This window comes from Porcisia hertigi, chromosome 18 (genome assembly GCF_017918235.1).
Source record: "Porcisia hertigi strain C119 chromosome 18, whole genome shotgun sequence".
Classification (NCBI taxonomy): Eukaryota; Euglenozoa; class Kinetoplastea; order Trypanosomatida; family Trypanosomatidae; genus Porcisia; species Porcisia hertigi.
In genome coordinates, this window is record NC_090577.1 from 160832 (window position 1) to 186824 (window position 25993).

Sequence of the window (25993 nt, forward strand, 5' to 3'; positions counted from 1 at the left end):
GGTGAAGAGGGGGCAGGAGGAGGGGGAGGGCAAAAAAATGATATTAGACACGGGAAGGGGTGCTAATAAAATATGCTCGTGCGCCCTGCCTCAATTTAACAACACTGTGAAAAGAGAGGGGACACAGAAGGAAAACGGGGGGGAGGGAGAAGAAAGCGGGTGAGGGGAAAAAGAGAGAGGTGGAGAACATATGATCAGGGCGGGGGCAACAACTCAACAAGAGGAGGTCACACGTAGAGCAAAGGAAGGGTGGGGGAAGGAAAACAGGTCGAAGGCGGGGAGGGGGGACAGCGAGAGGGTGTATCATTTCATTTTGGGGGGGGGGGGGGGGGATTGCCTTTCTTTTACTCTTTTCGTTCCCTCACTAGTCAAACGCGAGGTGATGAAACCAAATACAGAAGGAAAGAGCGACAAGGAAAGCGAGGCAGGTGTCCGATATCCACATAAATAAGTGCGGATGCGCGTGTGTCTGCGAGTGTGTGTGTACGTGTGTGATGGGAGATGAGGCATGAGAGGGCGCGTGTACACATCCATTGGTGGTAGTGGTGGTGAGAGAGAGACAAGTAGGGGGGGAGACAATGGCGAGGTCCGAGGTGAGCAGGCGGCTGAACCGAAAAGAAGGGAAAAAAGGACAGAGTGTAGCGGCGCTGGCAGCCACACGCAGGACCCACCCACCCGTCGCGAAATCACAAAAATATACACACACACCGCAAAGGAAGGAGTAAAGGGAGGGAGAAGAGTTGTCCAGCAGTTTCAGGTCCGTAACTCATGTGATCACTACTGAGCCCTTTTTGAACTGCCGTTGGGGGTGGGGGAGGGGGAAGGGGGGTTCAAACATCGACTGTGGGCATCTGTAAGCGGCAAACATCATATCCTCTGGTCACGTCTGTGATGGTGAATCTCTGCTGGACCCTTCCGCTCGGCATCTCTCGCCCTCCCCCTCCCTCTCCCGTCGAACATGAAGTGTTGCATTACAGAAAATACGCGCGCAGTACTTGGCACTCGCACAAACGTAAGGGGAGTTTCTGCGTCCACGCTCGAAAGCAACACACCCTCCCTCACAATCGAAAAGAAGCAAACAAAGCAGTATCCGCAGCCCGACAGGCACACACAAAAAAAAAACTACGACACCCCGCCACCCTCCGTCATCCAGCAGCGGCACACAAAGACGCGCTGGTAACCAAGCGGAAAAGAGGGGGTTATGGAGAGCTGACTATGTACCCCTAATCCTCCTCTCCTCCATTTATTTTTTTTTTGCGTCGTTGAACTAGGCTTCCAGCCTCACTACTTTGGTGGCGGAGATGCAGAGGGCTTCGTCCCCCACGGCATGTACTCCCGGACGTACCCGTTAGGGTTTGCGTTCTCTATTTTGCGGAGTTTGTTCGCCCGGTCCTCGATGTAAAACTGTGAAGAGAGGTATTCTACAGTCGGGAGGTACTTTTGGTTGCGCTGCATTGGGCCACGCTTGTGAGCCATGAAGTCACGTGTCTTGGCGAGCTCCTCAGCGGCAGTCTTCGCCGCGATGTTTGCACGCGCCATGGGAGTGTCGTTCGTCTTAGGGTGGCGGCTATCGAGAGCGTTGCTCACGCCTGCTACGGTGGCCGCCACGGAGGCTGCAGAGAGCCGCTTTGTTGTGCAGTGATGCATCTCCGCGGTGGATGGGTTGTGGGTAGAGATCCGCCGTACCTCATGCGTCTCAGGGCGGATCATTTGAAACATACTGCGATGTTCAGGCGTCGTGAATTCAGCATAGCAGTGCCCCTTACCGGGAGCGTGCGGAACCTCGCGGCTCATGACCCATTTCGGGACGAGGTGAGCCGCGGTCTTGCTCGTGGGAAACAGTTCGCCGTGGCCGCTGCGCAGCAGGAGGCAGTGACGCAGCATCGTTGTGTATTTTGTCTGATACTGAGCGCTGTCGGTGGAAAGAGGCTATACAACAATAAAAAAGAGCTGCAGCTAAGCTAGCAAGGGGGAGGGGGAGAAGAAAAAAAAAGGAGAGGGAGAAAGAATGGAAGCACACGAAGATATTTCTGGGATGCGCAAACAGAGCAGCTGAGCGCCACACCTACGACTAAAAATACGGCTACTACTCCTACTGGAGGGGGGGGAGAAAAAAGGGGGGAAAGAAAGAAAAAGCAGGAATGGGGATATTACACTAGGGGATCCAGGGAACAGCAAGAAAGAGACAGAGACAGAGACAGAGTATGAGGAGACCTCAAAACACACGCGCGCGGAGAAAAATGAGACGAGATCAGGGTATTACGAAGAAGAACGCCCTACGTCACCCACAACCTCCACTGCGGTATGCCACCTCACAACCACCTCCCTCCTTTTTTTTTTGCCGAGTGGCGATGCCAACTCGAGTAGAGGGGAATAATAATAAAAAGGTCAGTGGCCTACTGTAGCGCCTTGACCGGAGATATGAATGGTGCCCAGAACGCCACACGTGTGCACCCAGGCAATCACGCAGACGGTGGAGGGGGTCAAGACAGAGAGAAAAAAAAGAAGAGGGAATGAAGAAGCAGCAGCAAGTGGTGAAGGTGTGGTGAGCCCTAAAACGCATGCGAATTTTTCAACAAACCGCACCCTGCAAGATCTGTGTATGTACGGAGGGGCGGGGGGAAGGAGGGAGATAATGTTTAGAGCCACGGTCAAAAGGCTCGCCCAAGGAGACCTCATCTCAAGGCAAGTGCCGGGATTGCTCTCTCCATTGGCGGAAAGGAGGAGGAGTGCATCTCCTTTTTCCCTTTATTGTATTCTCACAGTGAACGTGAGATGAAGCCCTCACAGCATACGGAAAGAGACGGAGAAGAGAGACACCTCTGCACACACACACCGGCACCCACTGCCTACAAGGACAGGAGATTGGGGGGGGGTAGAACAAAAAAAAAGAATCAGCAAGGCAGGCGCTCCACTATGAAAAACAAACAGAGAGGAAGGAGTATGCCCAGTTGTGGCGTGCTGGGCACCAACACAAAGAGAAAACGCACGCGACTCTTTCCCTTTCCCCATCCTTTGATTGTGTTCACGACGGGTTGAAGAGAGTCAAATGACGTCGGTATCTCCCTGTGTTCCACATGCGTGCGCGCGCGCGCGACCGAGGCGGCAACAGAAACAGAAAGCGATACACAGGAGCACGTGTATACAAGCAGCAGAACGTAAGACAATAGTAAGCAGAAGCATGACTCGAGCATGGCTACTTCCGCATGGCATTGGTGCCCTCATCCATCGCACGCCCCAGTGCGTGCGGGTCGATATGACCACTGCGATCCACGTAGTAGCGCCTCCGCATGCCAAAGTGGCCCGTGACGAAGCTGTTCTCTGGCAACGGCTCTGGGCAGTTTGGCTCGTGTGTCGCGAAGTACGTGTGCACCTCGCGCTGGCGGCTTTGGTACTTTGCCTCCATCTCCTCCGTGTGGGAGCTGATCAGATAGCGCTTGCGCTTCTTCTCGATATCTTTCTGGGGTATGGGTGGTCCACCCTGGACAAAACAACGTATTGTCACGGAGAGCGCCGTCGCTGACGGGAGTGAAAGGAGTAAAAATGACGCCGATGTGCTCAACGTGGCCCTGTGGCATCCACGCGTAGACACGAAGCGCTGCATCTCGAAACACCCCTCGTCTTTGTTTCTGCACCACCCTCCTCCTTACACACACACACACGCACACTTCTTTGAGAATTCTTCCCACCCCGCCGCTGCCTCTACTGGCAGAGGTGAAGAGGGAGAAAAAAAAAGGCAGGGAGGAGGAGGGAGGAGGGGGGAGGGGAATTCGCGTTCGGACAAAGAGAGGCGGGAACGACCACGGATAGCTGCTGTGTAATCGGGGCGCTGTACAAATTTTTTTTTGATGCTGGCAGCTCCTCGCACACAGTTCAGTGATCGGCAAAGTAGGGAGAAGTGGTGGACCATCGACATACCATAGTGGACTGCAGAGTACATGTGATGATGAACGAAAAGGGGATCCCGCACGAAAACGTGTTGAGTCGAAGATGCCAACATGCACAAGGCGAAGGACACGGCGCCGTACACCACACACACAGATCGTGGGCGGCAGTGCAGGTGCTGCCTTCTATTCGTCCACATGACACTACAATGATTTTTGTCAGAAACAACAGCACATCCCCGTAGAGTATAACTATAAATATATTACTCACGCTCATTGGCGTTGCTCTTATTGTTGGGCGTGTGTATGTGTGGAGGGGAGGGAGGGAGGGAGAGCGGGAGGGAAAGCGGGAAGTAGGTCGGCGGGTAGAAAAAAAAAGAACCACCATCCACCACTATTCCTATCAGCCCTTTCTTTTGTCTCCCTCCTCTTTTTCGGGGACCCGCAGGTCCGAAAGAGATGTACATCCAATTTTACTCAGAGCTTCCCCGGTGTGTATCGAACACCACGCGTCGTTCTCCACACTCAGCGCCTCGACCCTGTCACAGCGGTCCACACCTCTGCGTGGTGCGATGCAGCAGCAGACGCGCGCGGTGGGAAACCATGCGGAGTCAGCCGCCTTGGGGCATGGCCTCTGTCTCGTGGACTACCCTCTGTTGCGTCACCGCAGCTCACCGTATGCAGATCGCCACACAATGCAGTCCCCTTTGAGGGGGCTCGGGTATCCCCTCTACCACCACCACCACCACCACCAACAGCAACGGCAGCAGCAGTAGCGGCAGCAAGCAGCAGCAGCAAGCAGTCCAGATGCCAGATGAGGTGCGCTTCCAGCCACGATGGCACTCCACTTTTCACGCAGATGGAACAGACGCGATTGCTGTCGCAAGTCGCCAATGCGCAACGTCATCCGGGGGTCTGACCGCTGACACCCTCAGCGAGGTGTAGCAGCTGCCGACATCCCCAAAAGCCGTTGGCTCTCCGGCCTATCACCAACACCAGCGGTGGTTCAGCAGTTCAGCGAGAGAAGTGGGGAGGAGGGGGAGGGGGGAAGAGCCTTTGTAGCGTTGCATCAAAGAACTCGTATGCGAGTATTTTTATTTCGCAATTGTTTTACCCCCCCCCCTCCACACACACACACACACGCACACGCACTGGGATACGAGAGAAAACAGAAAAAAGAAAAAAGATATTTCAAGATCGAAGAAGGGGTCAAACAGGAGTTAAAGCGACAACGTCACCGTCGCGAAAGCGGAGGAGACGCTATCACGCTCACACCTGAACCCGCACACACACTCTCCGAGAAGACACGGACATAAAAGGCGCATGCGGAGTGGATGGCAGGCCAACAAATATATGTACATAGACCCATGCCAGATGTCCAAGAATGAAGATTAACAAAAATATATACAATATACAATGATCAAATAAGGTGCCAGGAGTAACTGTTAAAGAACATCGATACTGGCAGGCAGAAAAAAAAAAGAGACGTACGAAGTCACATGCATTTGAGAATGTGCGTGCATATATTTCCAAATGAATCGAGTCCCTCCCCTCCTCTTCTTTGTTTCCACATGGTTCGACAGCGAATACTTTGTTAAAGTCAGACTCGCTTCACTCGCAAAATATCGTGTGTGTGGGGGGGGGAGGGGGAGGGGGGGATGTATACGTGAACAGTAGGAAACCCAGTTTTTAATACGTAGGTTAATATAATGAGCTAAAGAGAGAGCCGAAACTCGAGCATGGGCAAAGGCAACACCGCATAGCGGGAGCGTGGCGCTTCCTCTCCACGAGGACGACACAAGACAAGTCCACACTACACCAGAATACCCCATACGCACACACACACATACACACACACATAAATACATGTTGAGAGAACACACACAAAAAAAAGAGAAGCGGAAAAGCCCGAAAGTGTGGACGCAGAGTGCTGAGCCGAGGAATTTGATTACTTCTTGAATAGACCCATTCGGAACCGACAGAGACCGACTCCTCCCCATCTCCTCCCCTCTTCTTCTTTCTCCCTCACACACAGAACGAACACCCACTTGGCAACCTGTAGAATGCAAGTCAAGAGTACGCGGGGAGAGGGAAGGCACATGAGACGGAAGAAGGGTAAAATGGGGAAGAGAAGAAGAGGGAGCACAACAAGATCCAAGGGATGCCAAAATACAAATTATTGAGGTCACGAGAAACACACGATATCATGAAGGATATATATAAAAAAAAAACATTCAATAAAATACATAGGGATTGTGTGAAAGGAATCTCCATATGGAGATAAGGCAGCAGTGAAGCTTGGTATCAAGAAGGAAAGCCCTATGAGCCGTTGTGAGTGTGCACCGGATCGGTAGTGCGATAGATGCGCGCGCATCTCATTCTTCTCGCAACCTTTGTTTGAATCGGTCACTCTGACTAACATAAGTCCAGTGTTTTCTACTGCGCCTCCTCTCGATGTCTCCATCGCTACTGTTTCCTTCTCGCTGTTGAATGAGCGAAAACATTGACGGGGTCCTTCTCAACTGAGGAGTATTGGCCCTTCGAGGCGCAGTGGTCATGGCAGCCCTCCCTGCATTGCGCTGGGATCATTGCCAAGCCGCCCTGACTTGTTGGTGTCAGCGATGAAGGGGATCGAGCCACTGACAGGAGGCTCCCGTTCACCGATATCCTGAGACTTGTTCGTGGGCACTAAAATACTCGCCTCCAACAACCGAGCGTCAGGAGCAAAGTTGGCGCGAGGGCGTACTTCACTTTGTGGAATACCTGAGCCGGCAACGACATCGTTCAGCGGTGGTGGTGCTTCAATTCCTTTGAGCCTGTGCGGATCATCGCACTTCGCACAGGGTTTGCACACGGCGAGCGTCGACAAGCCGCCGTCTTTCGATAGTGATATGCCCTTCTTCGAAGGATCGGAGGGGCTCATGGCTGAAACCCCTGTGACGTCTCCGCCTCCCTTTCATCATCGGGGTGATCCCGAAGCGTCCATTCCCCACGCCTGGATGGCCGAAAGCTCATCACCACACACAGCACACCACAGGCGGCGCCGCAGATGGCGCCGGCGAGTACATCATCGAAGTGGTGGCGATAGTCGACCGTGCGGGAGATGGCGATGGCCATGGGAAGTATCAGTAGAAGCAGCGAGACCGTAACGAGCCAAAGTCGACCTCCCTTAAAAGTGCGCATGAGGCCCATGAGATACATGCTCGGCGGCACGTATCCTGAGAAAGCCACGCTGCTGTGACCTGATGGAAAGGAGAGACGGCCCTCTCGCGCAGCGCGGCACTGCTCGTCACGCGTCATCGTCGCCCAGGTGACTTCTGTGATTCCCTCCTTTCTGAGCCGAGAAAGAAAGTCGGGCCGAAGGCGTCCAGCGTAGAGCTTCAAGGCGCTGGTCATTGCGTATGCCAATGCGATGCTCAACAGGTGGGCCAGCACCCAACCGTTGATATGAAGCCACATGTTACGCTTTCCCTCATGGCGACCAGAACGCACACATAGCTCACAGCCAACGTACAGAAAAATAATCAAAATGGTTGCGATCGGCAACGAGTACGTCGGAAACCCCTCCTTCCTTGCGTAAGGGTGATTGATAGAGGGGTCACTCCAGTCGACAGTGCGGCAGAAGGGCCGGGCTTTCAAATCCAGAAAAATTGCCACGAAGCCGACGACAACGAAAACGATGTAGTCGGGCACCCGCCACAGAATAAATTTACTCACGAGGGCCCGATGGGACATGGCTGGGGGGCTTTACCGCGTCCACGCCTTCGTTTTTTTTGTTTTTGTTCGTTTCCTTTTCACACACTTTTTTGTGCGGGTCTCTCTGCCAGTAATCGATAACCCGCTCCCTCTACCTCGATGGCGAACACAACGCTTCTTCACTCGCTGTCGGGAAGTAAGTGGAAGAGGGAACGTGGGAGCAGAGAGGGAGAATGAGCCAAAGGTATAGCGACGTTTTGCTAGTGTTTACAGTGTGTAATGCCGCGCGCACTCGTGTATATGCGTGCGTGTGTGTGTGTGTGTGTGTAGATAAACGAACCTACTCCCCAGCTGGTACACAAAAGAGATGAGACACCCACAGAGCCAAGGCAAAAAAAAAAGGTAAAATAAAAAAAATGGGGAAATACAGAAATCACGAAAACTTTTACGAATTGAACAACACCGCAATACAACCGCGACTGAGCCGACAGCAGCAGCAGCAGCAGCATCACACACACGCACACGTCAAGACAGATTTCTGTACGAAACTCACGACTAAGGCACGAGGTGTTCTACACTGATGCAAACACGGGGCAACCTAGTAAAAAAAAAAAGTTAAGAAAAGCAAACGCAGGAGTGCGAAGGGGGGAGAAAAAGGAGGAGGAACGTGGGAGCCGCGAGAAGAGAGGTGACAGAGACGACGACATGCATGGACCTCAGCGTAAAGTCCACCGGTAGAAAGCGCTTGGTGCTTGACCCTCGCTTTACTTGTATTGTAATTCAGTGATTACTTGCCGACTGTCACTCCATCAGTGATCACCTCCCGTCATAACACCACACACACACACACACAGACCAATACATGTAGAATATGTCCATATACGTGAAAAAGGGGGGCATGGCTAGCAACACGAAAGAAGAAAAAAAAATGCAAACGAAAACACAATGCACAGAGGTAAGCAAATGATTTTGCCTCTCCATTTATCTTTTTAATATCACCACCCCGAGGACGCTGCGCCTCCCTCACGGTGTGTGGTCGTCATTCGGGGGAGGGGGGGGGAGGCGGGGAAGGGCTAAATGGCTGCTGCGTGTGTGCGTGTTGCGCATGCGTGGATGTGTACGTATACGATTGCTGCTGATCTGTTCGTTGTAGATGGTGGCGTACAATAATGAAATGCGGCACAGCCCCGGGAGAACGCAGAAAAGTCACCTGAGCATCCGTATAGCAGTCAAACCGTGCGCAACATCCGGGTGATGTGTAACGCCCTGGCGTCCCGAGGCAGCCGGTTATGCACACGCACACAGAAAACGACACAGGTCCACATAAGCAAGCATGGCCAAGCAGTCGTTAGGTACGCATTAGAAGCTAGCCCACTGCACTGTCGGACTGCGGCGTATTGCACACAAGCGTGCCTGCGTGCGTAGAGCTATCGGTGGTGCGCAAGCCGAGGCACCAGCTGCCCTGTTTGGCCATCCACCATCATTATCGCCTTGATGGCAATCAAAGCACCGATTATGCCGATCGCGCTGCCCGCGAAGATGTCGTCGAAGTTGTGCCGGTTATCGCGCGTCCGTGAAACCGCTATGCAAATCGCGAGAATAAGCGGAAGAAGCGCAATGATGATGCGCCAGAGCGACACACCACCGTGGCGGAACCCGTGCAGCGAGTGCAGCACATAAAAGCACAGCGGCAAGAGGGCCGCAAAGCCGATGCCGCTGTGCCCAGATGGGAAAGACAGGCGTCCTTCCCTGGCCACACCACAATAGTCGACGTCAACGCTCTGAGGGGTGAAGCCCTTTTGGCGGAGCCGCGCAAGGAAGTCGGGACGCAGCCGGCCGGCATACACCTTCACCACATCCACTACCATCATCGTGAAGAAGACAGAGAAAGCCTGCGTCAGCACCCACATATGTGCATGGAGAAGGAAGCGCTGCCACGGGCGTGGAAGAGTGTATGTGTGCGCCGTCCCTTTGTTGAGCACGGCCTCTGCTGTCCCAGAAGACGGAGCAGAAGTTTCTGACAGCGCACCACAGTGCTCGGTGTGGTCGTTGTGGGCATTCGTGGGAGACAGCCGCGACTGAACCAATCGAGACTCCACAGGGGCAACGGCAGCTGTGGAAAGGCCCGCCTGCATTTCTTGGGCATCCAAGTCCCTGTTCGTCAACGTATCGGCCGCCACAACGTTGATGGCTGCCTGAGCGTCGGCAGACAGCGGAGGGTGAAACAGGGGCGAAGTGGGTTGCAGAGGAGGCACCGCGGCGTTGCAGAAGTTGTCTTTCGCATCGGTAGTCCTTACTCGATGGCCACCGCCATGATGCTCACTCTCCACCAGAAGCCACGTGTTCTTAGAGTACGGATCATGAGTCAGAACACCGCCTTGGATGTGCCGCAGCCAACAGTGGCGTGCAGCCTCACCGAGGACGTAGACGACAGCTGGCAGGATGGAGATCAAGAACAACGACCACGTCGGGAACGTTTCGGTGTTGGCGAAGGGGAAGTCGATGCTCGGATCAGTCCACGAAAAAGGCCGGCAAAATGGGCGCACTTTACCCACGGCAAGCGCAATAACGGCGCAGACAACACACAGGATGTAGTCATGCACACGAAAGAAAAAGATAAAACGCAAAATCGCGTGGCCTCTGCACGACCCCATCTGCGCCCGGGTTGTATGTTCGCTTGTGTTAAGTGAGGATGAGAGGGAGATGGTGCCGCACTCCCCAGAGAACGACAGGGGGGAGGGAGAAGAAAGACGAGAAGCGGGTCAACACCCTCTCGGGATTGCAGTGCAGAGGAAAGTCTTCAAAACAAAAAAAAAGCAAGCAGAAAAATCGCGGGTAAAGACTCGAGCAAATGCACACGTGTCTGTGTCTGTGTGTAGAGAAAGAGGGGTGCGTTGAGCCAGACAACACGTTTGTCTGTAGACCGTCAAGAAGCGTTACGGCTGCTGCTGGCACCCAGTGCGTAAAAGGAATAGACGGAGCCCCCCGCGTATGTCGAATCCTCTCCTGAGGAAAACCAACGTGCAACGTGAGGAGAGAGAGAAAGACCAAGGAGATAGGATGCCTGCCGAACATGTACGTGCCACCCCCCAGCGCATCCATTGTGGGTGGCGGAAGTGCTTCTACGTGAGCAATAAACAGGGGGAGTAACTACAGCTAAAGGAGAGGGCTGTTGGCGCCGTGTATCGGCCTCACGCATCGCTTTAGTGGACTCATCCACAATCGCTTGTCGAAAGACCAAAGCAAGGAAACGTACGGTGCCGGCCATACATGCCGAAGGCGAAGCGCGCCACGATGACCATGTATGTCGGCGTAGTCGCCCACCCTTTTCATGTGTGTATGCCTCACGCGAAGATGAATACATCACCTCCACCGTGTAGACCTGCCATGCTGCTCGAAAAGACATCCGCAAGGGGTACTGGCTGTGCCCGCAGCCGTGCGTGGGCGACTGTCCGCGTGTGTGCGTGCTCTTTGTTCACTGTATATCAACACTGATTGCATACCTATGTTTGTCCTTTGCTGTTCTTGCCCGCGCCTTCTCTTGCCTTCCCTCCTTCCCTCCTTCCCTCGCCCTTTCGGCATCGCCGTCACATGTGAATACGCCGTAAATCCACACACGCAGTAGACGCGTGTTGGTGTGTGCCTGTGCGTGTCAGGGGAGGGAGGCAGTGGAATAAACATTATGATTATTCTCGGAAGGTTGGGGCACCGAGTTAGGGCAACAAGTAAGCGAAAGGAAGAAAAAAAGGGCTGATCAAGATGCGAGACCGCATAGACACACACACACACTCACCCGTGTATAGGCGTACGCCTCAGCGAAAGTCTCAGCTGCTGATGATCCCCACCGCCCCATTAAAAAAGATTCAACCGATATCGAAAACAAAACGAGCACACAAAATAAAAATAAACACTATGAGGAATAAAAAATAAACCACAGGCACAGACACCATACACAGCGAGAGAACTCGCCTTTATGGTCACATCTCTTGGCGCCAAACCGGGAGAAAATACTCCGATTTGGTGTTTTATAGAGAACTCATTCGGTCATGAAAGTTGGCCCAACGTACACACACACACACGTGCCCGCTTTGTCACAAGACCACCGCGTGACGCGAAGCAGCAGTAAGTGCGTTTTTAAGCAATGCCATCTCCCTCATCTCAGCACGGCAATGACTTCGAATTACACCGGCCCCCGCCTCGTATGCCATATAACAGCCGCTCCCATCGTGCTGGACCCCGCGTGATTCACTCACCGAGACAGAGCAGCTCTCCCCAACCCCCCACAACCTAGTGGGCAATCAAGGTCAGGCGAGATACACTCCAGTCACGCTCGCGGGTCTCTCCTGGGACAACGCCATCCATAACGTGACCGCCGACACACGTAGGGATGAGTATCTGGGACTTCTCCACATTACGCGCACTTGACCCTGTCACCACCAGAGGGGTACTCGGCATGAACGGGAGGAGTCGCAACTGCACGGCTTTACCGCAGAAGTCGGGGGGGGAGGGGGGGGGGAAGCAGACTGGGTCCCACCCACCCACTTCTGTGGTGTCCCCTGTGAACAGGGCTAGTTACTACAACAACAAATGCAAATTTAAAAATGAGTAAAAAATAAAACTTTTGACAGGCTGGCAAGCAGCGTGGATAAAAAAAACTCGATTATACTCTGCAACCGCTACGCCGGTGCGGGAAGGGGAGGGGGGAGGCGAAGTAGAGGAGGACACGTCACCTCGGCGCCCTTTCATCTATCGCCCTGCACGCCGACACCCGCAAGAGCTGGCGTACCTGTGTAAGTGAATTCTCCTCTGTGGCAGCATGTGACGCAGGAGCTATTGCAACACCTTGGAGCTGAGCGCACCCGTGTTCTCCCGTCCCGCTGCATTCCTCCCCCCCCCCCCAGTACAGACGCGCGTGTATGCGTGCGGGTGTCGGCGCATCCCTGCGTCCACAGCTACGTCCGCACGCGGGTGCGAAGTTGACCGGAGACGAAAAGGGAAACCTGTGCATGGCTGCAAACGGCGCCTCTCCAGCATCACCCAATCGCCATACAACGCGTTTGTCCTCTCTATGACCCGTCCTCGAAGCTACTCTACTCGGCATCATGCAAATCGCCCCGCTGTCCCGGCACTCAACTTGTGAGTCCTTGACCACGCAGAAAGCGGTGCACCATATACAGTGCCACCTCTGGCTGATCCATCGGCATCATGTGACCGGCATCGTAGACGCGCACAAAGCTGAGGCTGCCGTACTTGCGCTCCATGCCAGCCCAGCGACCGCCGACAGCGAACTCCACATTCGGCGCAGCATTGAAGCCCGGCGTGCCAGGCCACCGCAAGGCCCTCACCCACGCCTCGTTGCCGATCCAGTTGCACAGGTAGTCCACGTCACCAGCGTAGATCATCACACGAATGCCCGCCTCCAGCATCGGTGGGAGGGTGTAGTTGAAGTTGCGCTGGGAGTCACTGGTGAAGAGCCCCATAACGTCTCGGTTGCACACTTCCCAGGCAATGTCCGCCTTGGCACCGAGTGACACCATCACGTCAGGGCGCCTCATGAAGGCAATCATGTTGTCCATCGGGTAGCACATGTTACCGATGCAGGGCTTGCGGATGTCGTAGATGTTTCGACCAGAATTGGTGTAGTAACCCGCATACGCCATGCAGGCACCGTGGGCCACGCTGCACGAGATATGCGTATCGTCAGGGCCTACGTTGCACTCCCTCGTCTTCTCCAGGCAAGCCGGCAGCTGTGAAAGCATCTCCCGATACACCTCCTCGGTGACGCAGGGTACACCCAACTTCTCCTTGCACCAGTTGTAGGCTGTTTCAGCGAAGGAGGGGTACTGTGTGTACGGGTCCGTCAGCCCGTTGCCCACCGCAATGCCCTTCAGATTGATACGCGGGCCATCCCCGCGCTGGTTGCCGACGAGAACACGGTAGCCCACGGCGGGGACGTAGTGGCCACCATAACTCTCGCCAATGATATAAAAGTCGTTTGCGCCGGTGATCGACGGCGACGTCTCGCGCCGTGCAAAGCCCTGCAGGAAGTTGTACATGTCCTCTGCGACCTCACTTTCGTTGTGTGCCCAGTTGATTTTGTCCGAGTAGCTGTAGCCCACACCGGCCGGCTGGTCCACGAACAGCAGATACGCCTCGTCGTTCCACCCGTACTCGTTGTAGTACAGCTCACCGGAGGCCTCGTTCATTTTGCAGGGCCCGACTTCCATGAGGAGGGCCATGCTTGAGCTGCACCCGGGGCCACCCGTCATCCACAGGATCACTGGCGGCTGGCTGCCATCTACCGGCAAGCGACGCGGAGCGAACAGCCAGTAGAAGTAGTGCTTCTGCGTGTTCCCGATGCCGGGGATGTCAATGTAACCGCTCGACTGTGCCACTGCAGGGTCACAGCCCTCGAAGCCGTGGTGTGAGACGCCTAGCACTGGCGTCCAAGAGAGACTGAGGAGGAGCACGGATGCGATGGTGAGTAGGACCGTATGCGATGTGGATGTTGTCGGTGTCATTGTTAGCCAGCCACGCACGGATTCCGTTAGAGGCACCATTCCCACCCACCCCACACCCCACCTTCCCTTCGTGTGCGTGTGTGCGTGTGTGTGCGTGTGTTCTGCACAAGACCGAAGGCTTGCGCTGCAAAAAAAAAATAACAATAAACCGTTTGGGGCAATTGTTTTTTTCTTATGCCGGAGCGGTGGGTGGGGGGGAAGGCAACACTGGGGCACAAGCTGAAGAAAGAAAAAGAGAGGCACGCAAACGAGAGAGACAACCGTTGGGAATCTATTATCTGTTTTTTTTCTCTCTCAACAGTTTGCCACTTCCCTGCTGTCTATTTGTGTTTTCTTGAGTGCGTACCGCGGGTGGGGACGGTGTGATGGGAATCTGTTGTGTGGACCCTGGAGAGCTAAACAAGGGGAGGGGAGGAGAGGGGGGACGCCGAAGATCAAAACAGAGATGTGGCTTGGCGATCCGTATAGCTTGACAGGAGAACAACGGGAGAGGGAAGCCTCGAGTCGCTGGAGGAGATCCGAGACAGACTCGAGTCCGGAAGGGTCACGTTCCCGAGATGCTCAATAAAATAGTTAAAATGAGAATATAAGTTTTGGAAAAAGAAAAAGTCGACAATGTGCACGACTGCTCTCTCCAGACGATAACAGACAAACAGGAAAAAAAAAGGTGGAGGAAGCAAAGAGACTGGCAGTAGAAGCCGTGTCACAGATCAGCGATTGCGTTGATGGGAATAAACCAAAGGGGAGGGGGGACACACACACGCGCACGCGCAAACAAACACACGGACGTTGCCGGGTTACTAGAACGTCTGGGGAAAGAGGCAGTTCAATGCAAGGGAAAGGGAGAGGGGGCGAGGAGGAGGCGGTAGTAGTGATGGTGGTGATAGAATGGATACGGGGGGATGAATCGGAGAGGTGGGATGGAGGCATTGAGCTCGAGTACTCCTGCACGATGAGCGACTCGAGTACGGGACGTGTACTCCTGCCTCCTCAATATGGCAACAAACTCCAGAGGCCGGTGGGTTGTGAAAGAGTAGCGCAGTGAACATCGTATACGCGTATATATATATAAATATATGCATATGTATATATTTTTTGATGTGGTGTGTCGTAGACTGGGAGAAGAGCCGAAAATAATAAAATAGTGAAAAAAAGAATGAAAAATAAAATAATGAAATCAAATGTGACGCACCGCAGCGTAATTTCTACGCGCCAAATCGGAAAATCTCTTTGAGTCCACTCTTCCGTGGTGAAGAGAGTCACCGTGAGTTTGAGCGTGAAAGAAGCGGGGCCAAGTATAGATATGCATATATATGTATGTATATACGCATATATGCATAGAACTAAACGAAGCACATGCAAGATAATCGAGTGGGAAGGGAGGGAGGGGGGGGGAGGGACTTTCAGTTTTGTTTCCCGTAAAGAGCACACGCACACACGGGAGAGAGGGGAACTGCCACTGAAAGGTGTATATCTATACAACATAGATATACACACACACACACAAACAAATAGACGGATATATATATATAATGGATTCACCTTGAGCGTAGATTGCATGGAACATAAACAAGAACGGCGTAAAGGGTGTGCCCGGAGATCGGGGGAGGGAGGAGGGAACTGCGCAAAGTTGTCTGACTCTCAACCTTTTCTCCCTCACCGGGTGCACACTCCCCAACAGGCGTTGATGACGCCTATACACGTTATGCACGCACACACGCAGGCATGCACCCTCCACATCTCCGAACGTAAGGGAAAAGACCGCAGATCAGCCCACATTGCAGCAATGCATGTCGGGCATCACACACACACACACAAAGACATAGAGCTAGGGAGAAAAAGATGCAAAGAAAAAAACAGATATCTATTGATAATTGGGAAAAAAAAAGAGATACTCCTCGCCACCTTCATGACGCGGAGAAACGGTTACCGGGGTGATCGAGCGCCCACAAGACATACGCACGAGCCCGCACGTGTGGCGCGAATGTACTTACAGGCACCTCGCTCGCCGGGAACAGCTTTTGAGCACGACACGCGGCCTTCCCCCAACTAGTGCCTCCAATGCCGCTGGGATCCGCACACCCACTCAAACTGCTTGGGATTAAAAAAAAAAACGGATACATCGTTGTCGATATCACTCCTTTGCTCAGCCTCAAGCCATTCTCATATCCTGCAGAAAGCGGTGCACCATATACTGTGTCACCTCTGGCTGATCCATCGCACTCATGTGACCGGCATCGTAGACGCGCACAAAGCTGAGGTTGCCGTACTTGCGCTCCATGCCAGCCCAGCGACCGCCGACAGCGAACTCCACATTCGGCGCAGCATTGAAGCCCGGCGTGCCAGGCCACCGCAAGGCCCTCACCCACGCCTCGTTGCCGATCCAGCTGCACAGGTAATCCACGTCACCAGCGTAGATCATCACACGAATGCCCGCCTCCAGCATCGGTGGGAGGGTGTAGTTGAAGTTACGATGGAAGTCACTGGTGAAGAGCCCCATAACGTCTCGGTTGCACACTTCCCAGGCAATGTCCGCCTTGGCACCGAGTGACACCATCACGTCAGGGCGCCTCATGAAGGCAGTCATCATCTTCGTCGAATAACACGTGTCACCGATGCAGGACTTGCGGATGTCGTACACGTCCCGTCCGGATTTAGTGTAAAGGTGAACCATTTCGCCGCAGCGCGAGTACGCCGTAACGCAGGCATCGTTTTGGTCTGTAGGGCCTCTGTTGCACTTCTGAATCAAATCCAGGCAAGCCGGCAGCTGTGAAAGCATCTCCCGATACACCTCCTCGGTGACGCAGGGTACACCCAACTTCTCCTTGCACCAGTTGTAGGCTGTTTCAGCGTAGGAGGGGTACTGTGTGTACGGGTCCGTCAGCCCGTTGCCCACCGCAATGCCCTTCAGATTGATACGCGGGCCATCCCCGCGCTGGTTGCCGACGAGAACACGGTAGCCCACGGCGGGGACGTAGTGGCCACCATAGCTCTCGCCAATGATATAAAAGTCGTTTGCGCCGGTGATCGACGGCGACGTCTCGCGCCGTGCAAAGCCCTGCAGGAAGTTGTACATGTCCTCTGCGACCTCACTTTCGTTGTGTGCCCAGTTGATTTTGTCCGAGTAGCTGTAGCCCACACCGGCCGGCTGGTCCACGAACAGCAGATACGCCTCGTCGTTCCACCCGTACTCGTTGTAGTACAGCTCACCGGAGGCCTCGTTCATTTTGCAGGGCCCGACTTCCATGAGGAGGGCCATGCTCGAGCTGCACCCGGGGCCACCCGTCATCCACAGGATCACTGGCGGCTGGCTGCCATCTACCGGCAAGCGACGCGGAGCGAACAGCCAGTAGAAGTAGTGCTTCTGCGTGTTCCCGATGCCGGGGATGTCAATGTAACCGCTCGACTGTGCCACTGCAGGGTCACAGCCCTCGAAGCCGTTGTGTGAGACGCCTAGCACTGGCGTCCAAGAGAGACTGAGGAGGAGCGCGGATGCGATGGTGAGTAGGACCGTATGCGATGTGGATGTTGTCGGTGTCATTGTTCGCCAGCCACGCACGGATTCCGTTAGAGGCACCATTCCCACCCACCCCACACCCCACCTTCCCTTCGTGTGCGTGTGTGTGCGTGTGTTCTGCACAAGACCGAAGGCTTGCGCTGCAAAAAAAAAAATAACAATAAACCGTTTGGGGCAATTGTTTTTTTCTTATGCCGGAGGGGTGGGTGGGGGGGAAGGCAACACTGGGGCACAAGCTGAAGAAAGAAAAAGAGAGGCACGCAAACGAGAGAGACAACCGTTGGGAATCTATTATCTGTTTTCTTTCTCTCTCAACAGTTTGCCACTTCCCTGCTGTCTATTTGTGTTTTCTTGAGTGCGTACCGCGGGTGGGGACGGTGTGATGGGAATCTGTTGTGTGGACCCTGGAGAGCTAAACAAGGGGAGGGGAGGAGAGGGGGGACGCCGAAGATCAAAACAGAGATGTGGCTTGGCGATCCGTATAGCTTGACAGGAGAACAACGGGAGAGGGAAGCCTCGAGTCGCTGGAGGAGATCCGAGACAGACTCGAGTCCGGAAGGGTCACGTTCCCGAGATGCTCAATAAAATAGTTAAAATGAGAATATAAGTTTTGGAAAAAGAAAAAGTCGACAATGTGCACGACTGCTCTCTCCAGACGATAACAGACAAACAGGAAAAAAAAAGGTGGAGGAAGCAAAGAGACTGGCAGTAGAAGCCGTGTCACAGATCAGCGATTGCGTTGATGGGAATAAACCAAAGGGGAGGGGGGACACACACACGCGCACGCGCAAACAAACACACGGACGTTGCCGGGTTACTAGAACGTCTGGGGAAAGAGGCAGTTCAATGCAAGGGAAAGGGAGAGGGGGCGAGGAGGAGGCGGTAGTAGTGATGGTGGTGATAGAATGGATACGGGGGGATGAATCGGAGAGGTGGGATGGAGGCATTGAGCTCGAGTACTCCTGCACGATGAGCGACTCGAGTACGGGACGTGTACTCCTGCCTCCTCAATATGGCAACAAACTCCAGAGGCCGGTGGGTTGTGAAAGAGTAGCGCAGTGAACATCGTATACGCGTATATATATATAAATATATGCATATGTATATATTTTTTGATGTGGTGTGTCGTAGACTGGGAGAAGAGCCGAAAATAATAAAATAGTGAAAAAAAGAATGAAAAATAAAATAATGAAATCAAATGTGACGCACCGCAGCGTAATTTCTACGCGCCAAATCGGAAAATCTCTTTGAGTCCACTCTTCCGTGGTGAAGAGAGTCACCGTGAGTTTGAGCGTGAAAGAAGCGGGGCCAAGTATAGATATGCATATATATGTATGTATATACGCATATATGCATAGAACTAAACGAAGCACATGCAAGATAATCGAGTGGGAAGGGGAGGGGAGGGGGACTTTCAGTTTTGTTTCCCGTAAAGAGCACACGCACACACGGGAGAGAGGGAACTGCCACTGAAAGGTGTATATCTATACAACATAGATATACACACACACACACAAACAAATAGACGGATATATATATATAATGGATTCACCTTGAGCGTAGATTGCATGGAACATAAACAAGAACGGCGTAAAGGGTGTGCCCGGAGATCGGGGGAGGGAGGAGGGAACTGCGCAAAGTTGTCTGACTCTCAATCTTTTCTCCCTCACCGGGTGCACACTCCCCAACAGGCGTTGGTGACGCCTATACACGTTATGCACGCACACACGCAGGCATGCACCCTCCACATCTCCGAACGTAAGGGAAAAGACCGCAGATCAGCCCACATTGCAGCAATGCATGTCGGGCATCACACACACACACACAAACACATAGAGCTAGGGAGAGAGAGATGCAAAAAAAAAACAGATATCTATTGATAATTGGGAAGAAATACTACTCGCCACCTTCATGACGCGGAAAAACGGTTACCGGGGTGATCGAGCGCCCACAAGACATACGCACGAGCCCGCACGTGTGGCGCGAATGTACTTACAGGCACCTCGCTCGCCGGGAACAGCTTTTGAGCACGACACGCGGCCTTCCCCCAACTAGTGCCTCCAATGCCGCTGGGATCCGCACACCCACTCAAACTGCTTGGGATTTGAAAAAAAAAACGGATACATCGTTGTCGATATCACTCCTTTGCTCAGCCTCAAGCCATTCTCATATCCTGCAGAAAGCGGTGCACCATATACTGTGTCACCTCTGGCTGATCCATCGCACTCATGTGACCGGCATCGTAGACGCGCACAAAGCTGAGGTTGCCGTACTTGCGCTCCATGCCAGCCCAGCGACCGCCGACAGCGAACTCCACATTCGGCGCAGCATTGAAGCCCGGCTTGCCAGGCCACCGCAAGGCCCTCACCCACGCCTCGTTGCCGATCCAGTTGCACGCGTAGTCCATGTCACCAGCGTAGATCATCACACGAATGCCCGCCTCCAGCATCGGTGGGAGGGTGTAGTTGAAGTTGCGCTGATGATCCCGGTCGAAGAGGTCCCACACTTCGCCGTTGCACACTTCCCAGACAATGTCCGCCTTGGCACCGAGTGACACCATCACGTCAGGGCGCCTCATGAAGGCAATCATGTTGTCCATCGGGTAGCACATCTCCCCGATGCAGGACTTGCGGATGTCGAAGGTGTTGCGACCAGAATTGGTGTAAGGCCGCTTATATTTCGCACAAACAGCGCGGGCCTCGCTGCACGAGATATGCGTATCGTCAGGGCCTACGTTGCACTCCCTCGTCTTCTCCAGGCAAACCGGCAGCTGTGAAAGCATCTCCCGATACACCTCCTCGGTGACGCAGGGTACACCCAACTTCTCCTTGCACCAGTTGTAGGCTGTTTCAGCGAAGTAGGGCGCCTGTGTGTACGGGTCCGTCAGCCCGTTGCCCACCGCAATGCCCTTCAGATTGATACGCGGGCCATCCCCGCGCTGGTTGCCGACGAGAACACGGTAGCCCACGGCGGGGACGTAGTGGCCACCATAGCTCTCGCCAATGATATAAAAGTCGTTTGCGCCGGTGATCGACGGCGACGTCTCGCGCCGTGCAAAGCCCTGCAGGAAGTTGTACATGTCCTCTGCGACCTCACTTTCGTTGTGTGCCCAGTTGATTTTGTCCGAGTAGCTGTAGCCCACACCGGCCGGCTGGTCCACGAACAGCAGATACGCCTCGTCGTTCCACCCGTACTCGTTGTAGTACAGCTCACCGGAGGTCTCGTTCATTTTGCAGGGCCCGACTTCCATGAGCAGGGCCATGCTTGAGCTGCACCCGGGGCCACCCGTCATCCACAGGATCACTGGCGGCTGGCTGCCATCTACCGGCAAGCGACGCGGAGCGAACAGCCAGTAGAAGTAGTGCTTCTGTGTGTTCCCGATGCCGGGGATGTCAATGTAACCGCTCGACTGTGCCACTGCAGGGTCACAGCCCTCGAAGCCGTTGTGTGGCGCACTGGCGTACGCGGTGTGTAGGGGCGCAAAGGCGGCCATCACCAATAACAGCGCTGTCAACGGCGCCATTATCGAGCGAGTAGACGTCATGGTGTCGATATTCGCTTTTTTTTCAGCTCGGGGGGAGGGAGGGAGGGAGGGGTGGAGGGAGGGAGGAAGAGAATACTTAAACAAAACTACTACGTGTATATATGTATAAATATATATGAAAGCACACCTACAAAAAGAAGGGCAGACGAGCTCAGCCGTGCAGACGGTAGAGGGAGGGAGGGAGGGGTGACAATGACACGAATGCGTCAGGTGTCGCCGCCGCTAACACACCAACACAGAGGCGCACTAGTGAGATGTATTACGCGGTGTAAAACGAAGCGTTTGCCTTTTCGAGTGACGTCACGTGCCCTCAGAACTCGGGAAGTGAGAAAGAGAGAGAGAGAGAGATGCCTGTGCAAGTGTCCGGGCGAGGGGTTGGGCGAATTATGGTTGCAGAGAGGGCGGGCGAGCAACAGAGAAGACCGGTGAGTAGAGGACTTGAAACATTAGGTGGGCTGATGCGCGTATGTCGATCCAGTGCTCACGTGGGACTCATCCTTTCCACGCCCTACACAAGGGGGTGCGGAGGAGGGGAAAGGCTCACGCTAGGAAAGAGGCAGGGAAAGAGGCAAGCTGGGCCCACGTCACTCACACCACCCAAGGGGAAGGAAGGAAGGAAGGCCAAGTCACGAAACTGGGAGACGCAACACCCTCGCGATAGTCTGTTTGGCGAGTAGCCAGTCAGAGATTGTAAACGCTCTCAGGCCGACAACCCGATATCTTCACTAACCCCAACACTACTGCCTCCCTTCGCAGTCGACGCTTTCCCTCCCTTTTCGCTCGTCGGTGTTATGCATCGCTGTTCTTGATTCATGTGGGTGTTATCGGTACACGCGGCACTGCTGCCAGCGACCAAGTCAAGGAAACGGAGACTACAGAGCAATGCTGGCCTTGTCGGCAAATAACAAGCACGGCCCTCGTACGCCCACTTACCCCTCTCCCCAGTGAGACGTGGTGGGGCAACACATCCACTTGCTCATGCGGCGGTCCCCTGTGGTGTGATGTGCATGGTGCGTAGAGGAAACCGGAGGAGGAAGGGAAAGGCGCAAGCGGTAGCGCGACAAACGGAGATGGACGATGGCCGTCGCTCTCCCTCACCACATGACACCGTTTGCAGCAGCAGACAGACATCAACACCCACGCCCACGCACAGCGTCAAAAAAGCGGAGCATCGGCCATGCGAGAGCACGAGAGAGACGCGAACGCTCACGCACGCACACGCCAGCAGACAAGACACAGTGAGAAAACAATGCGCCAGAAGAAATCCTCACAGAAACAGCGCAAGCGGACATCCCGTACTGGCACGACTGTAACCCCCCCTCCCTCCGTCGCCCAGCCAGAGAGGGGGGTGGGGGTGGGACGAGAAGAAAGATGTGAGAGGGAGTCGGGCGAGCAGAGGAGACTCGCGAGGGCCTAAGCGAACCCAGTGCATCTGCCTCAGTGTCAGTCCTGCTCCTCAGGTGGCAAGGGAATCAGACTACGGACACCGCTTCACGTATTGTCTCTCCCCTCCTCTCCTCTCCCCCCTGCATGGCCCTCTACACAAACACTGCGCCAGGCCAGCAACAGCGTCCCCACGCACAGCGCGGGAAAGATCTAGACGAGAAAGGCCATGGCCGTGTTCACATGGGCATCGTCCCTGAAGTGCACCACCATCCCATCAGACTCGATGTGCAGGATGCTCTGGAGCTTTGACCGCTGTAGCGCGCCCCAGAAGGCGGCTGTGTTCCATGGGGGAAGAAAGAGGAGGTAACTCGGGTGCGGGTCGACTGGACAGCAAATCCTCCTCAAGTGACCGGTGGATCATGCGGCGGGGCTGGCTGGGGAACACTAGCGCACCTGCTGATCCCAGCGACCACGTCCACGAGCACCAACCTGTGAATCGGGTTGGGCCTGCCTCCGCAGAGCGCTGATAATGCACCAAAGCGTGTGCATGTGTTTCATTTGACCTGGCATCATTTACATTTCGAACGAGCAACAATCGCGTGCGCAGGTCCATCCGAAGACCCAATGTGCCCGCGTGTTCGGCACAGCCCCGCACCCAGAAGCGGCGCAGCTGTGAACACGCCGCCATGCTTCAAAAAAAATATGTACACTTACGGTGGAAGCTGAGCAGTGCCTCTTTCGATCTGCGGAACGCCTCGCTTCCGTGCGGTAGCGGGGAGGAGGGATCAAGTGAATATCAGTAACGGAAAGAGTAGCCGCGTGCATGTGTACAGCTCACGTCGGTGAGAGATGCGAATGTGTGCAACGCCCCCCCCCTCCTCCCAGGTGCATCGTCCAAAGTAGACCTCGAGACATCTACAAACACTATTGAACTCCCCAAACACCCCCTCGCCCCGCTCCCCTACCCCACCCAGCAACCCTCTTCGGAACCGCAGTACGTACTCTCTCCTAGTAAACCTACGCTGCCAACCAGCCAGTCAGGCCGTCCATCCTTCTCAAACCCTTTCCCCCTACTCACTCACTTCGACCCTGCGTGACACCCCAGACTTCGAAAAAAAGAAAGAGTCTGTAAACCCTCGCCGCCTCGCATCCGAGGGCACGCCGCTGCCCTGGCTCATGTCACCTCTGCTCAAGGGCAATGTGAGGGGGGGGGGGATGAGATTGTAGGCATTGAACTTTAGCATACCGGGCCTGTGGTGCTGCAACGCGTCCAGTTGGTATGACTAGAGTGCGACCACGAATGCTCATTGTGATCGTTATGGGGAGCGAGAAAGTCCTTTCCGAACGGTGCCGCATAAAGACCAAAGCGAGCCCCCCTTCAGTGAACCACATCTGCCTTTTGCAGTGTGTATGTATGTGTCAGAGTGCCCGCTTTGGGGAAGGCAAGGGTGTTGGCTGAGTTCCGAAGGACAGGTGAATACGAATAGCGACTCCACACACCCTCAAAACTCTTCAGGGGGGAAATCGCCCACCTCCAACTGATCGGGGCGCAGAACACCGCCGTACAGGTCCGTGCACTCGAACAGCTTTACCCCCTTCACGGTGCCGTTAGATTTGCCGACCGGCTCGTCAAACTCTACGCCGACCCAGTAACCTGGTTTCAGCGAAGCCACACGTCCGACATAGCGCACCGTACCGAGTCGCTCGCCGGGTCGACAGCAGCACCTGTCACCCACCTTTATCCTATCGGCCTCCGCCTTGAAGCTGTCATCGTCCGGGCCGGTCGGCATCTCGACGCCAGCCTTCGCCATCTCCTCGCGCTGCAGGGCCAGCATGCGCTCCTTGTATGCGCGGATGTTGTCAGGCCGCTTCAGCCAGTCCTCCTCTGCAATTTCGTACTTCTCCACCTTCGACACGTCATCGTAGTTCTCTAGGCGTACAGTAGGTCGCAGATCGACCACATGAATCCGATATCCTGTCTGACATCCGTAAAAACCCAGAAGCTTCTCGTCCTTCATGTTGCTCTCCACCTTACAATCACTCAAGTCGTATAGTTCTAATCGAATATCCTCAGCCTGGGTGCCGAACCGGGAGTACATGTCTTCCCTGATGCTCTGCACTGTCTGCGCGAGCCCGTAGGACTTCTCGGGCACCACTCGCTGGCTCGCCGAGTGGGTGAGTGTTACTCTCACCATAGACATGAGATTTCGGTGCACGGTGTGCTCTTTTTGGTGTGTGTGTGTGTGTGTGTGGGAAGCAGCCATGCGGACTGCCGCAGCTGTCGCTGCGTGGAGCGCTGTGATGAAAAACATTTCCTTAACGACGAGCGGACCGACTTGCGCCCATGCGGACAATTCGAATGTGTACAAATGTTGAGCCTCCACCCCTCCCTTTTTTTGTGTGTGTGTGTGTGTGTCAGCGCCGCTGCACCGTGTGCCCCCTGTGCCCTGCGCTTGGCGGGACACAGGGACAACGGTCCGACATCTCTGTCTAACGGGGTGCGACGCTGCTCTGTCGGCGCACCTCGATTTCAGGAGATGGAGATGATGGTGCTGCGGTGGTGGCACGTGGCGCACTTGCCGCCATGTGCCATGCGCCACCCCACTTGAAGTGTGCGAGGAGAACCGTAGCCGCTGCAGCTCCGTTAAGTGAGACGCCGCGGGTGTTACTTCTCCAAGAGTCCTGCCGCATACCCGCGGCTTGCTGTGCGTGTGTGCTGGCTGCGCTGCCGCGCAGGATGAAAGACATTCAACGGATCCCAATCAGAGCACTGTGCACTGAACACCCGTCGTGATGTTAATCCGCATAACAGCGGCTGACGCTGTGGTGCAACCAGCCACTGGCACGTGGTGCGATGTACAGTCCGGGCAGCGGCGCCGTCGCCGGCTGGGTGTGGACTGAGGGGTGCGGGCTGGCGGAGGGGCGGGATGCAGAAAGGCGCGCGCGAGAGCGGAGCTGATGACAAACCGTTGTAGTGCGCGTCTGACGCCGCGTGATTGATACAAAGCAACTCGGGGCCGGGACGACGTCCCGCGCCTCTCCCTGATCGCCTCGTGTCACCGTCTGCATCCTTCGCTGGCGCATCCGCCGCTGCCGGCTGCACTGCCGTCATTTGCGTGTGTGTGTGTGTGTGTGTGTGTTGGGTGAAAGGGAGGGGAAGAAGCAGCCATGCGGACTGCCGCAGCTGTCGCTGCGTGGAGCGCTGTGATGAAAAACATTTCCTTAACGACGAGCGGACCGACTTGCGCCCATGCGGACAATTCGAATGTGTACAAATGTTGAGCCTCCACCCCTCCCTTTTTTGTGTGTGTGTGTGTGTGTCAGCGCCGCTGCACCGTGTGCCCCCTGTGCCCTGCGCTTGGCGGGACACAGGGACAACGGTCCGACATCTCTGTCTAACGGGGTGCGACGCTGCTCTGTCGGCGCACCTCGATTTCAGGAGATG

General features: G+C 54.8%; 6 protein-coding genes across 6 annotated transcripts; all 6 read right to left on the reverse strand.

Moving 5' to 3' along the window:
- Positions 1-1284: 1284 nt before the first annotated feature.
- JKF63_06525 (uncharacterized protein) lies at positions 1285-1884 on the reverse strand (the record flags this gene model as incomplete). The annotated part of the gene is made up of 1 exon (XM_067902474.1): positions 1285-1884. The coding sequence occupies one exon, from the start codon at positions 1882-1884 to the stop codon at positions 1285-1287; it is 600 nt and encodes a 199-aa protein (XP_067757891.1).
- A 1312-nt stretch (positions 1885-3196) lies between these two features.
- On the reverse strand, positions 3197-3604 carry JKF63_06526 (uncharacterized protein; the record flags this gene model as incomplete). Its single annotated transcript, XM_067902475.1, has 1 exon — positions 3197-3604. One exon carries the CDS (start codon positions 3602-3604, stop codon positions 3197-3199), a length of 408 nt encoding a protein of 135 aa, XP_067757892.1.
- Positions 3605-6803: 3199 nt separating this feature from the next.
- JKF63_06527 (uncharacterized protein) lies at positions 6804-7619 on the reverse strand (the record flags this gene model as incomplete). Its single annotated transcript, XM_067902476.1, has 1 exon — positions 6804-7619. One exon carries the CDS (start codon positions 7617-7619, stop codon positions 6804-6806), a length of 816 nt encoding a protein of 271 aa, XP_067757893.1.
- Positions 7620-9007: 1388 nt separating this feature from the next.
- Positions 9008-10234, reverse strand: JKF63_06528 (uncharacterized protein; the record flags this gene model as incomplete). Its single annotated transcript, XM_067902477.1, has 1 exon — positions 9008-10234. The coding sequence occupies one exon, from the start codon at positions 10232-10234 to the stop codon at positions 9008-9010; it is 1227 nt and encodes a 408-aa protein (XP_067757894.1).
- A 2475-nt stretch (positions 10235-12709) lies between these two features.
- Positions 12710-21162, reverse strand: JKF63_06529 (uncharacterized protein; the record flags this gene model as incomplete). The annotated part of the gene is made up of 2 exons (XM_067902478.1): positions 12710-13321; positions 20383-21162. The coding sequence occupies 2 exons, from the start codon at positions 21160-21162 to the stop codon at positions 12710-12712; spliced, it is 1392 nt and encodes a 463-aa protein (XP_067757895.1).
- A 2888-nt stretch (positions 21163-24050) lies between these two features.
- On the reverse strand, positions 24051-24749 carry JKF63_06530 (uncharacterized protein; the record flags this gene model as incomplete). Its single annotated transcript, XM_067902479.1, has 1 exon — positions 24051-24749. The coding sequence occupies one exon, from the start codon at positions 24747-24749 to the stop codon at positions 24051-24053; it is 699 nt and encodes a 232-aa protein (XP_067757896.1).
- Positions 24750-25993: the final 1244 nt, after the last annotated feature.